At 37.4% G+C, this 14,218-nt stretch overlaps 1 protein-coding gene across 4 annotated transcripts in view; it reads left to right on the top strand.

The window, feature by feature from the left end:
* AKAP6 (A-kinase anchoring protein 6) overlaps positions 1-14,218 on the top strand; it is a 652,282-nt gene that overhangs the window by 579,236 nt on the left and 58,828 nt on the right. For all 4 annotated transcript variants that reach the window (XM_050798308.1, XM_050798307.1, XM_050798309.1 and 1 more), the window contains one exon: positions 7,979-8,194. In XM_050798308.1, the coding sequence (XP_050654265.1) occupies positions 7,979-8,194 (216 nt within the window). The remainder of the gene's footprint in view (positions 1-7,978; positions 8,195-14,218) is intronic.

The raw sequence follows: 14,218 nt of genomic DNA, 5'->3' as shown, positions 1-14,218 counted from the left end.
GTGCAGGGCCCGCCAAGCCCGCGCCCACCCAGAACTTGCGCTGGCCCCTGAGCACCACACATAGCCCCGGTTCCCGCCTGTGCCTCTCCCTCCACACCTCTCCCTCCACACCTCCCCCTCCACACCTCCCGCAAGCAGAGGGAGTCAGTTCGGGCCTTGGCCAGCCCAGATAGGGGTTCCCACAGTGCAGCAGCGGGCTGAAGGGCTCCTCAAGTGCGGCCAGAGTGGGCGCTGAGGCCTAGGAGGCGCCGAGAGCGAGCGAGGGCTGCCAGCATGCTGTCACCTCTCAATATGTTTTCATTTCTCTTGGGTATGTATTCAAGAGGAAATTGCTGGATCATACAGAAATTCTATGTTTAACTTTTTGAGGAAATGTCATACGGTTTTCTCATGTGGCTGCACCATTTTGCAATCCCACTGATGGATGAGGGTTCCAATTTCTCCACATCCTTGTTAACACTTGTTATTTCCTTTTTAGCCATCCTACTAGGGGGTGAAGTAATATCTAATTATGCCTTACATTGGCATTTTTCTGATGACTGATTATGTTGAGCCTTTTTTAATTTTTTTGCCATTTGTATGTGTTTGGAGAAATGTCTATTCAAACACTTTGTCCATTTAAAAAATTGAGTTACAGGTCTCGAATTTTCTCCCATTCTGTGGTTTTTCTTTTCACTTTTTATGGTATACTTTGAAGTGCAAAAGCTTTAAATTTTGATGAAGCCCAGAAGTTGCATATACTTTTGTGTCATAAATAAGAAGCCATTGCCTATGAAGTCAAAAGCTGTTTCTATTTTTGATGTTATATCTACAAAACCATTGTCCCGAACATGATGAATATTTACCTCTATATTGTCTTCTAAGATTTTTATAGTTTTAGCTTTTACATTTAAGAGTATGACCCATTTTGTGTTAGTTTTGTAGATGGTGTGGAATAGGGGTTCAATTCATTCTTTGGCATGTGGATATCCAGTTGTCTCAGCACCATTTGTTGAAAAGACTATTCTTTCCTGACTTAATTATACCAGAGCTTTTTAATTTTACTTATTTTATTGAAAGGTATCCTATATTTAATCTTTATTATGCCATAATTAACTGTAAAATAAGTCTTTTATGGCATAAATTAGTCTTGATTGTATGAACATTATCTTGTCTACGCTATTACACCATCAGAACACTAGGTGATATTTTGTTTCTACATTGAACTTGTTATTATGTGAAGTCACCTTCCCAGAGAAGCTTTATTGAAAACCCAAACTAAAATAACTCCCCAGCTACTTTTGTCATATTACCCTATTTTATTTTATAGCTTTTATCACTGTCTGATATTTTCTTGTATATTTCATGTTTTGTTTCCAGCCTCTCATCACTCACATGCATACAAATGTGAATGTAAGTTCTATGAAAGTAGACATTTTATGTATCTTGCTCACTGCTATATCCCCACCACTGAGAGCACTGCTTGGCAAATAAAAGGCACTCAATACGTACATTTGGATGGACAGATCAATACTCGAATATTGATTATTACCACACCCCACTTGAACTTCCATCTTGTTTTAAAATGTTACAAAAATTATGCCTTCTTGGTCTTTTAAAATGTGTGCTCCCCAACCTGTAATGCCTATCCTTTCTTCTCTCCACCTTTCTTACCTTCAGCAACTTTCACAGCCTGGTTCTAATACCATAAATCCTAATCTGTCTGCTCCAGTTAATAATGATCTTTTTTATTCTCAAACTCAGTGCCTATAGTTTAGCATATATATCAATCACACCTTACATTTGGGTCATGGCCTCACTATTCTCAAAGCACATTCACCTCCCTTACCTTATTTGGAACATACTACAACCTGATGGGTCAGGTCTTACCTAAAACCTTTGCCCTGTATTTATTTCTCTCACTTTGAGGAATCAGTCTTCTCTTTGCCACCAGCTCTTAAGAACAGGTACATTTTATTACATGCCTCTTATCCACTAACGCTAATTCTGTAATGAAAAGTATGAAGTTTGGCACATAAATGATGCCCAATAAATGCTTATTGCTATGAAAATTATCATTTCCAACCTTCCCCCACAAAACAATGATCTCAAAGCAGCCAGACAAATGCATCTTCTAAAGAAGCATAGAGGTACCAGTATAGCCTCTCATTTTTTCCACTTACTCTATTTCTTATTAGACTATAGCTTCAGGCATTAACATTATCTGTACCTGAATACCTTGTACCTTCCAACTAATCATCACTGTTTTGCTTTATTATGTGTGCTTTCTGGAAGCAGAGTTTCTTTTTAGCTTAGCACAATGCCATATGTATTAGAGTCATTAATTAGCAAATGACCTATTTGATAAAAATGACAAAAAAGAGTAAAATCACCAAATACTGGATCCAAATGACCTCATACATAATTGCACTGGAAATTCTGGAGGTCATCAAGAAAATACTAGTAACATAAAGATATCACTGGATGAAAAGATCTATTCATTGATTCACTCATTTCTTTTCAGTCATTTGATAAAAATAAGAAGTAATTGATCATCAACAATTGTGGTCCCTAGTCTCTTGGCTACCAATTTCACTCCAGAATTACAGCGTAAAATTTCTATTAATATTTTTATACTTTAAAAAGTCTACTCAGCTAGATTAATCATCTTATCTAAAAACTAAGTTTCTTTATTTCCTGTAGACTAGTGTTCTCAAACTTTAGCATGTATTGGAATCACTTATAGGGCTCGCTTCTTAAACCATAATTCATTGGGCATCACCCCAGAATTCCTGATTCAGAAGATTTATAGTAGCATCAGAGAATTTGTAGTTCTAAAGTTTCTGGGTGATGTGAATACTGCTTGGCCTGAGCACTGTACTCTGAGGACCCTTGTAGAAAATCTGGTCATAGGTAGCAGACAAAGAGCAGACAGCAAAACACGTGGAAAATTTTAGGAAACTGTTACAACTATGGGATGGAGCTGCTTTCTTGACTTTTTTTTTTTTTTTGAGACAGTGTCTGTCTTGAAGCCCAGGCTGGAGTGCAATGGCACGATCTCAGTCCACTGCAACCTCCACCTCCTGGACTCATGTAACTCTCCTGCTTCGGCCTCCTGAGTAGCTGGGATTACAGGCACCCACCACCACACCCAACTAATTTTTGTATTTTTAATAGAGATGGGGTTTCACCATGTTGGACAGGCTGGTCTTGAACTCCTGACCTCAGGTGATCCACCTGCCTCCTCCTCCCACAGTGCTGGGATTACAGATGTGAGCCACTGCGCCTGGCCCCTCCTGATAATATTTAAACTGGAAGTCACCTGTGTTCGTTCATGCTTCCCTTCTCTCTGTATGTTTCCTCACTCCAACTAGATTGAAGGCAGGTACATAATCATATAGGGAGATTGTACCTTCTTTGTTGTGCTTGCCACATAGAAGCCATGCTCAACTGATATTAAACTGTTCATCAGTTTAGAAGGTGAAGTCTAAAAGTGGGAATTGCTTCATAGGCTGTTTTTTTTGTTGTTGTTGTTTTTTAATGTAACAGATCAGCTAAAGTCCCACCACTTTGTTCATATTGGCCTGCCTAATGATGTTTAATCAACCTACAAAGTTAAATTATGTAATAAATGTTGGAGACAAATTACTTTGGAGTTTCTCAGTTAAATTTGTTTCTTTCTGTTTTTAATATATACTTTGTTTTGGTGATTTCAAAGTATTATTTTCCTTCTCATCTCTCTTTTTTCCTAATCTGATTCTTTTTTTTTTTTTTTTTTTTTTTTTTTTTTTGAGACAGAGTCTTGCTCTGTCACCCAGGCTGGAGTGCAGTGGCATGATCTTGGCTCCCTGCAAGCTCCGCCTCCCAGGTTCACGCCATTCTCCTGCCTCAGCCTCCCGAGTAGCTGGGACTACAGGTGCCCCCTACCTCGCCCAGCTAATTTTTGTCTTTTTATTTTTTAGTAGAGACGGGGTTTCACCTGTTAGCGAGGATGGTCTTGATCTCCTGACCTCGTGATCTGCCCGCCTCGGCCTCCCAAAGTGCTGGGATTACAGGTGTGAGCCACCGCACCCGGCCTCTGATCTGATTCTTACATCTCATTTGCTGTAACAGTTCTTGGTGTAAATGAAGTTGTTCTTTTATTATAAGCTTATTTATATCCTTTTGTAAACTGTATGACATTAAATGTCAAGTATGTGTATACAAGTAAATATAAGTAAATATCTATGTAATATGTTTGCATATATGCACATATTTGATACATAATGAAGACTAAATACCAGTGTTGAAAGTCTTAACTTCAATGGTGTTAAACTGAAGCCAATGTGAAGAATAATATTGCACATTTGTTCAATAATATGATTGGTTTAAACAGTTTGAAAAAGTGACAGAGGAAGTCAGTAGAGGAATAAAACCCAAGTAAACCAAAAAACACCCCTGTGCATTGCCACTGGTAAATTGAAAATCAAATTGACAGTTTGCAAATGTGAAACAAAAGTCTTCAGCCTATTGGTAACTACCTTATAATGTGGATCAGAGATCATTATAAGGGGGGGAAAAGACAGATAATGACCTCCATACTAATAGATTTAACCTGGCAAGATGAAATTGCCTAAAGATTAGCAAATTATAGGCAAATATGAAAGCATTTGGAATCCCTTTCTTAGGCATATTGATAGTTGTGTTTTTCTTTCTTTTTAAATTTTGTTTCCCTCTTCTTTATAGTTTTCTGGGAAGGCAATATGACTTGCGTGGGAACCAACATGATCTCATTAGATGTTAAGGAAAATGCTTAAAAATGGCAATAATGAAAAGCATTTCAAACTTTTCTGTTTCCAACTTCCTTTTCTAACTGTTTCACTCTCTCTCCCCAACATACCAGGCATTCCCACTGCCAGAGGCTACTTACTTGTTTTCCATTTTAACATACCTCTCAGCCTTCTACCCATATAACCACCACTACCCATCTTAGTCCATCTGGTTCACACCATTCCCCTGAAGATTTCATTGACTCTTTTAATAGTAACTTGCACATACTTCTGTTAGCACCTTACTCTCTGAAGTATACCTGATATTACACTTATTTGTATACTTTACTTCCAGTAGACTCTCAACTCCTTAAGGGAAAAAGGGAACTTGCTCCTTTTTGAAGCCTTCGTTCCTGAAACAGTGCCTAGCATATGGAAAGTGCAGTACACGTTTGAGGAGATCAGGGAGATAGGGATGTGTTTGTCTTATTTCTGTGCTTTACTTAGGTTACTTACCTTGAGTTTCCGTTTCAAAGCACATTTTCTCCGAAATGAAGCCAAAAATAGTTATAATAATTGTTTGTTAATATCTATGCATATTTATGGAAATAATATAAACTACTGATTCTAAGAAACATTGCCAGCAAATCTACTGACTTTATTTATTAAGCATTTGTGATTATAAATGCATATGTATATTTTAATGGCTGTCATGGAAGCCCATTTATGTAGAAGAATGTTATTTTATTAATTATATCTTCTAGGTATAAAAAAGTACTGAAAAATATGCTGGCCATGTAAAATTTCCAATTTTCCCCTCCTTTTTAAAAGTAGCATTATTTCCCAAGTGCACATGTAGGATAAATTTTTAATTCAGAATGTAGACTAAGCCCTTTGTTCATTTAAAGTAAAAAAACCAAAAAAACAAAAAAAACCCTGCAGAATTGTGAATATCCAAAAGTCAGATATTGGATATCAACAGTAACTGCCTTCTCAGTTTTTAAACCACTGTATTCATCTTGATTGATTCAAATTAAGATAGGAGTGGGGATCACCTAGATACTTAAATACTGGATACATTCTAGATACTTACAAAAAAATTTATGGCCAGTGATCTTTATGAAGAATTTCTCCCAGCAACCTCACGTGTCCTGTTTCAGAACTTTGAAAATGCCTATAAGGTGAATGAAGTCTATTTGTGGTGCTTTGCAAATGTTACCTGATGTGGCCTGTGCTAACTCTGCACATATCTTTAGTGCCATCCATTGTAAATTTTCATTCAGCTAAGAACTTTGGGACTTTTTGTTGGCTTAAGAAATACAGTTATTATGCTAGTTAACTTTATTTTAAAGAGAGTTTTGCAGAATTCAGTTCTGTGGCACAGAAACATCTCTTTCGATTTTTCTAGGCCTTGACTCTTAACAAGTTAACAAAACAGAAACAAAACCCCAAATCCTTAATATTAATATTTAGAGTACTCACTTGGGCCAATTTCATTTAGCCATAATGTTATCTTGAAGTGTTTAATATTGGGCCCCAAATTGACAGGTATTACGTGGCCTTCATAGTATGACTTGCCCAAGAGTTGTTCTAGAGCAAGAGATAAATTGAAGGGTGTGTGTGGATGTGTGTGTGTGTTTGTGTGTGTGAGAGAGAAGAGACAGAGAGGAAGAGAGAGAAAGAGAACATGCGTGTGGGGTTGAGGGGAGACATTTGACAGGGTTGTAGAAGAGATGGAAACAATGCCTGTTGTCTTAGTAGGCTTAAGTTTTATCTTTGAATGTCTTAGGCATTTCTCCTCATTCAGCACTGAACCAATTAGTAGCAACAGTAAAGAAATTTGTCAGACATAGTGGTTACATCAGGACTTATATAGGAAAATAGTAATGAACTCTAGGAAAATAAATAAGGATAAGTTCAAGAAACATAACTGAAACTGCTGCACTGGTATAAATTGAATAATAAAATTTCTAGTCATATTTTGCCGTAAATACAGGTTTGGGAATTTGTCATTCTCTTTATTTAAAATTCAGAAATAGTAAAGGTACAGAGTTCTCTCATTTCAGAAATAATAGAATTCCAGCCATTACTGAGTTAGGGTCATTTAAATGGCTATAGCATGCATTGTATCAATAAGTGGAACATCTGTATGAAATGTCCACCTGCTGATCTAATACCCCCACTCCATGCACATTTCAGCGTACCACCCTTAATCATTTTAAGATTTCTTCTAATGAAGCCTTATCTAGATTAACATTTTAAGCACAAATACTTTCAGGCATTAAAACTCTCACACTAAATGAAATTGCATTGTCTTGTTTACCCTTGTTGATTAATAAGCAATCTGTTAACTGTTAGAACAGTCCAATTGTGGCAGTAGAAGGAGATTAGTAATTCAGTGATGTTTGTGGATATAATCATCATTTCTCCTGAAGGCTCCGAATTAGAATATCGCTTACATACTATCCGTAGGCAAAGAAAGGATATAATATTTTTAGACATGTGTACCCACTATTTTGCTTGAATCATTCAGTTTAGGGTCACTGCAGCAATACAAATGCTTCTGGGGGCAAAATGGTATTTTGATGCATGCATGTCCTTCTTAAATTGTGTGAATGTCTATTAAAAGAAACACGGCAACCAACAAATAGTGCAGTAATAATCCAGTATCTTAATTTTCACTTTCAGAACATTATTGCTCTGTTAATCAAGCTTCGGAAGAGGAATATTTCTTATCTTTTTTTCAGATAATAGATTTTATATATAAAAATTCTTTGCAATCTTATTTAACTTGTTCTCAGCCAGTAGAAAACTGAACTTTTTGCCTCCAAAGAATGTAGGAGTAAATTTGGAAAAATTCTGTTTCTTTTCAGAGGATTTTTGTATCTTTTGTGTTTCCTTTGACCTTATGTCAAAGCATTTCAATCTGTTTGGCATTCGTCTGACCTAAGTGATTTATTTCATCAGACTGGAAATTGTTAATTACTCAGGTGTCAAGGGGGACCCTACATTTCAGAGGGATAAATCAGTGAAAAAGTGTGGAGGAATGGGATGCAGCTAAATTCTTTAGCATATTGGGCTTCTGTAGAAGGCCTCCATTCTAAAAGAGACATCAGAGCTCTTCTTATTGTCCTATTGTTGGTAGCTGAGTGTATCACTACAATTTGAAATTATGATGGAAGAAGGTGTTTCATGTTTTAGGGAACTTTGCCATATAAACACTTATAGATTGATTGCTCTCTATGTTGCAGTCCCTCTGTCGTGAAATCAAGCAACGACGTCGAGGAGTTGCCTCCATTCTGCGACTATGCCAGCATCTTTTGGATGACCGGGAGACTTGCAATCTGAATGCAGACCACCAGCCCATGCAGCTGATCATTGTAAATCTTGAAAGAAGGTGGGAAGCCATTGTCATGCAAGCCGTCCAGTGGCAAACACGTCTACAAAAGAAGATGGGAAAGGAATCTGTGAGTGATGTTTTTTTTTAAGCATCATGGTCTCTCATTTTCTCAGACAAAAAATAATTCTTTCAGGCTTGGAAACTGTGTTCATCTTATAAACGGTTTTACTAACAAAGTGGTTTTGCCCTCTTACAAGTGGTTTTAAGTAACTAAAGCTAGTAGTTTTACTACTAACTAGCTGTCCACTAAAGGAAACTCCATTTGTTGTAACACTGACATTTATTTGCCTTGCTAAAATGCTTTTAGTGTATCTCATTGTCTTTTTGAAAAAAATCACATGGAGGTTTTGCTTAACCTTACCAACCTAAGCCATTAATTCTTTCAATCATTCCTTCACTAACAATATTCATTAATCATACAATAACCCATGAATATTTTGCTAGAAAGTAGCTTAGTACTGTCAGAGCATATGGAGCAATGTGTACGCTCTGCAGATAATACAATGAAATAAAGTATATTGTTTACCTTTCCCTGACATGACATAACATCATCTATTTGTACACTAATCTCCTAGTGTTCCTGCTTAGAGCTTCTTCTGATAGTTTCATTGCTGAGAATTGGCAAGTTTCCTCTTAGAGTTTTAATGCAGTGCTCAAAGTGGTGAGTAGAGATTCCTTTTAAGGATTTTCCAAATTGAGTACGGGTTTAAGCTGTTGCTAGATGAAGGAAATAGATATAACTAGAAGTTGTATCATTGTAATATACAATGCATATTTGTCCAGAGAGCCTTCATATCCTTTAAGAAAGGTTTTATCGATAAAAAGATTGCATACTCCAAATGACCTTGAGGTCAGTGTCTATTAGTTGAAGGCCCAACTCCCATGTTTGACTTATATAAATGGAATACATACATACATACATATATACATAGAATGGGAAGTTTTCCTTATATGTTTATATTTTTCAGTTCTGTAACTTTGGAATGTTCAGGATCCAAAATTGAAAAATCAAATGTAAAAATCATGCTGCTGAAAAATTCTTTCCTCCTATGAATTCTGATTTTAACGAAGCCTTAATATCTGCTCTCTGATGTGTTTGGCACTTGGGACTGGGAACAGAAGGGACAATGAATCAGCAAGCCATCTAATTATTTTTGTATCTGTAGATATATTGAGCCTAGGGGGTGATTTTATCCTCAGTAGTTCTGTTTAATTGTTTTAAGCTGAACTGTTAAATTTCTTAAGACTTCCAAGTTATTACTAGTAATCAGAGTCAACATAATTAGATGTCTTTTCTTGAAATGACCTGTTTATTGTAAAGCTATTTAGCTGGCATGTTTTTTGTTTGTTTTGAGAGTGTTTGGAGGGGCAGATGAGATTATTGTTATTACTTTCTATACTTTTAAGCCTGTAATAGTGGTAGTGGCCATAAGATATATGCAAAAATCAACTGCAGCAGGAAAAGTTGTGAAATTTTGGAAGCATTCAGGAGTCATGCTTTGGAGGAGTCAAAGTTGCATTTCTTTGAGGATTTATTTGAAATCATATGATCAGGGGTTCTAGAGCAGTTCTCTGCAGACTACATGTAGACATTTTTATCCTATTTCTTTTTTTTTTTTTTTTTAAGGATGGGATCTTGCTCTGTTTCCCAGACTGGGGTACACTGGCCTGATCATAGCTCACTGCAACCTCAAACTCCTGGGCTCAAGTATCCCCCCACCTCAGCCTCTCAAGTAGCTAGGACTACAGGCATGTGCCACCATACCTGCCTAATTTTTATTTTACTTTTTGTAGAGACATGGTCTCACTATGTTGCCCAGGCTGGTCTCAAATTCTTGGCGATCCTCCCACCTTGGCCTCCCAATGTGCTGGGATTGCAGGTGTAAGTCACTGCACTCAGCCTTTTATCCTACTTCTATGGTAAAGGCTAGCTTTAGCTTTGAGGAAACCCTGGCTGCTTCTTAAAGGTTCAAACTACTACATACAGGCAGATTCAAATTGCAAACAGAGAAAGGTGTTTCCTTTTGTTTACGTTGACTGCTGAATGTGTAGACTGGAAAAATGAAGGTAGCAAATAAGGTCCTTTCTGCTGAAAAAAAGTTGAAAATCACTGTTGGAAAAGGAATGAAGAGAGTGAACTAATGCCAGCAAATACTGTAAGCACAGGATACATCATTCAGTGGGAGATATTTCTCTGCTTCTTTTCTCTGTTGGTTGAGTGAAGAGTCCAAGTTGCTTTGAAGTTGCCAATGTGGGAGGCTGCCTTTGCAGATAATCAGAAACCTCTAAGTTGGCTGTTCAGTTATCATATGTCCCCATTCCCATTTCATCCTTGCTTGTGCATTGGGACTTTCACTTCTTGATATGGTTTGTCTGTGTCTCCAACCAAATCTCATCTTGAATTGTAGCTCCCATAATTCCCAGGTGTTATGGGAGGGACCCAGTGGGAGATAATTGAATCATGGAGGTGGTTTCCCCCATACTGTTCTTGTGATAGTGAATAAGTCTCATGAAATCTGATGGTTCTATAAGGGGAAACCCCTTTCACTTGGTTGTCATTCTCTCTTGTCTGCTGCCATGTAAGATGTGCCTTTTGCCTTCCACCATGATTGTGAGGCCTCCCCAGCCACATGGAACTGTGAGTTCATTAAACCTCTTTTTCTCTATAAATTACTCAGTCTTGGATATGTCTTTATCAGCAGTGTGAAAACAGACTAATACACTGCTGTATTCCCCCAGGGCCTGGGAAATACTTGGACATGGTAGGTCTACAAATAAGTATTTGCTGAATGAATGAGTACATGTGTTCATTTAATAAATTTTGTTTCATTCTGGCATTTGATTTGGAGTTACTGTATATTCTAAATTTTTACATTTTTTCACAAAGTAGCTGAGTGTTATGTTTCTATAAGAACACCAAGAAGATGATCTTTAATCTGTCTTGTTTAATAAGGCTTCCCCAGACTCCCAGACCTGTTTCCTAAACTCAAGGAGACTGTCAGTCTCTGAGTGGAGTCTAAGGAAGCTAAAGTGGCTAACATTGCTACAGGGCAGAATGCCAGAGAGGAAAGGACTACACAGACTAGGCACACCGGAGATATACAGAGGGATGTTCTCAAGTACTCAGCAGAAGGAACCACCTAAAAGGATTAGAGGGAACAGTCCCTGGAGCTTGCACAGAGCTAGAAATGGTTCCTTTTCCCTCACTCGTAGTAGAAACCCTCATCATTCACAAGGCATGTGATAGGGTACCAAGAAAGGTTTTTGCCTTAGTAATGGGGCAAACTTAGACTAAGTGCTGCTGTGGTCTTACCCAAAAAAACTTAAAAGCAAGACCTGAAAGGACCAAACTGTTTCAAAGTAATTTTACTATACTCCCAGGACAAAGCTCAAGAATATTTATAGGAATACAAATACCCAGCATACAACAAGATAAAATTTATAAAATTTGTAGTGTCTGACATCCAGTCTAAACCTACCAGGAATGGAAAGAAGCAGGAATAGTCAGCTGATGAGGAGAAGAATATTAATCAATATAAACTGATCCAGAAATGTCACAGAGTATAGAATTGGTAGACAAAAACATTAAAAGTTATTATACCCACATTCCATATGTTCAAGCTGCTGGAAAATATACTGATCATATTAAGTAGAGACATTAAAAAAATCTCTACCTGAAATCACATTATAAAGAGGAAAGCTATCATTACTGAGATGAAAAATACACTGGATGAGATTAACAGCCAATTAGACATCACAGAAGAAATAATTTGTAAACCTGAAAACATAGCAATAAAAATTGTGCAAAATGAAGCAGAAAGAAAAAAAGACAAAACAAAATAAAAACAGAGCATCAGTGATTTCTGAGGTATCTTCAAGCAGCCTAATTGAAGATTAGAATTAGAATCCCATAATAAAAGGAGGGTGGAAGCTGGGTGCTGTTGCTCACATATGTAATTCCAGCACTTTGGTAGGCTGAAGTGGGAGGACTCCTTGAGGCCAGGAGTTCAATGACAACCTGGGCAACATAGCGAGACCACGTTTCTACAAAACGATACAAAAAATAGGCAGGCATGAAGACACATGCTTGCAGTCCCAGCTACTTGGGAAGCTGAGGCAGGAGGATCACTTGAGCCTGAGAGGTTGTGGCTGCAGTGAGCTGTGTTTGTGCCAGTGCACTCCAGCCTGGATGACAGAGTCAGACCCTGTCTCAGAAAAATAAAAATAGAAAGATAGTGGAACAAAATAACCTAGAATTATATATACAGAGAAAATATCATTCAAAAAGGAAGATAAAATAGTTTTCATTCATTAAAACCTGAAAATATTCATTACCCATGGACCTGTACCACAAGAAATGTGAAAGAGAGTCCTTCAACCAAATGGAAAATTCTATCAGATGGAAACCTGGAGAGGCACAAGGGAATGAAGAAGACTGAGAGTAACTGTGTGGGTTACTGTGAAATATTTTTTGTATTATTTAAATCTCTAAGTGGTAATAGGCTGCTTAAATCAAGTTAATAACAGCTTATTGTCTATTTATAACATATGTAGAAGTCAAATGTATGACAACAATATCACAATGGCCAGGAAGCAAGAAATGGAACTATGTGGTTTTTATTCTATGGGAGGTAGTATAATATCATTTAAAGTTTTTTTTTGAAAAGGGGATTAAAGAAAAATATAGACGTGTGATAAGATAAAATATATGCTTTTGGGTTTTTGTTTGTTTGTATTTTTAGATATGGGGTCTTACTCTGTTGCTCAGGCTGCAGTGCAGTGGCACGATCATGGCTCACTGTAGCCTTGACCTCCTGGGCTCAAGCAGGTCTCCTGCCTGAGCCTCCAAGTAGCTGAGAATACAGGAGCATGCCAGTATACCCAGCTAATTTTTCTTTTTCTGTAGAGATGGGATCTCGCTATGTTGCCCAGGCTGGTCTCAAACTCCTAGCCTCAAGCAGTCCTCCCACCTTGGCCTCCCAAAGTGCTGAGATTATAGGCATGAGTCATCATGCCTAGCTTATAACTCTTTAAAAACATAACAAAAAGCTATAATTAATAGGCCAACAGAGGAAATGAATAGAATCATTTAAAAAAAATAAAAGAAAAAGGGAATAAAAAATAGATACAATAAATAGAAGAATAGCAAAATGGAAGACTTAAAACAACTGCATAAATAATCCTGTTAAATGGGAATGGACTAAAAGCCCCAATTAAAAGGCAACAATTATCAGATTGGGTTTATAAAGCTCTACTAAGTTACATGTTGCCTATGAGAAACCCAATTTAGGCCAGATGTGGTGACTCACACCTGTAATTTCAGCACTTTGGGAGGCTGAGGCAGCAGGATCACTTAACCCCAGGAGTTTGAGACCAGCCTGGGCAACATGGTGAAACCCCGTCGCTACAGAAAAATAAAAATAAAAAATTAGCCGGGCATGGTGGCAGTGCACCTGTGGTCTCAGCTACCCACTACTCAGGAGGCTGAGGTGGGAGGATCACTTGCGCCCAGGAGGTTGAGGCTACCATGAACAGTGTTTGTGCCCCTGTACCCCAGCCTGGGCAACAGAGTGAGACTCTGTCTCAGCGCCAAAAAAAAAAAAAAAGGAAACCCACTTTAAACATAAAGATATAATAAAGCAAAGAGATGGAAAAATATATATTAAGCTAACACAAACAGAGTTGGAGTGGCTGTGTTAATAGTAAACAATGTAGATTTCAGAGCAAAGAATATTACAAATTATAAAGAAGTGCATTCTTAATGATTAGATGCCAATTAATCAAGAGGACATAACATTACTAAATGTTTATGCTCTAAAACAGAGCTTTAAAATACATAAAGCAGAAATTGATACAACTGTGAGGAGACAAAAAAAAAAAACAGACCATTTTGGGCAGAGATTCTAATACTTTTTCTTAATAGCTGATAGAGCAGAAAAGTCAGTAAAGATGTAAAAGACTTGGAATGATGGAATTATACTATAAAGCAATTTAATTGGCACTTAAAACACTCTATCCAAGGCTTTTATCAAAAGGACAATGAATAACAATTGTTGGTGAGGTGAGGGTGTAGAAAAAAGGGAACCCTTGT

The sequence above is a fragment of the Macaca thibetana genome, chromosome 7 (genome assembly GCF_024542745.1).
Source record: "Macaca thibetana thibetana isolate TM-01 chromosome 7, ASM2454274v1, whole genome shotgun sequence".
Classification (NCBI taxonomy): Eukaryota; Metazoa; Chordata; class Mammalia; order Primates; family Cercopithecidae; genus Macaca; species Macaca thibetana.
This window is presented reverse-complemented; position numbering and strand designations above follow the sequence as displayed.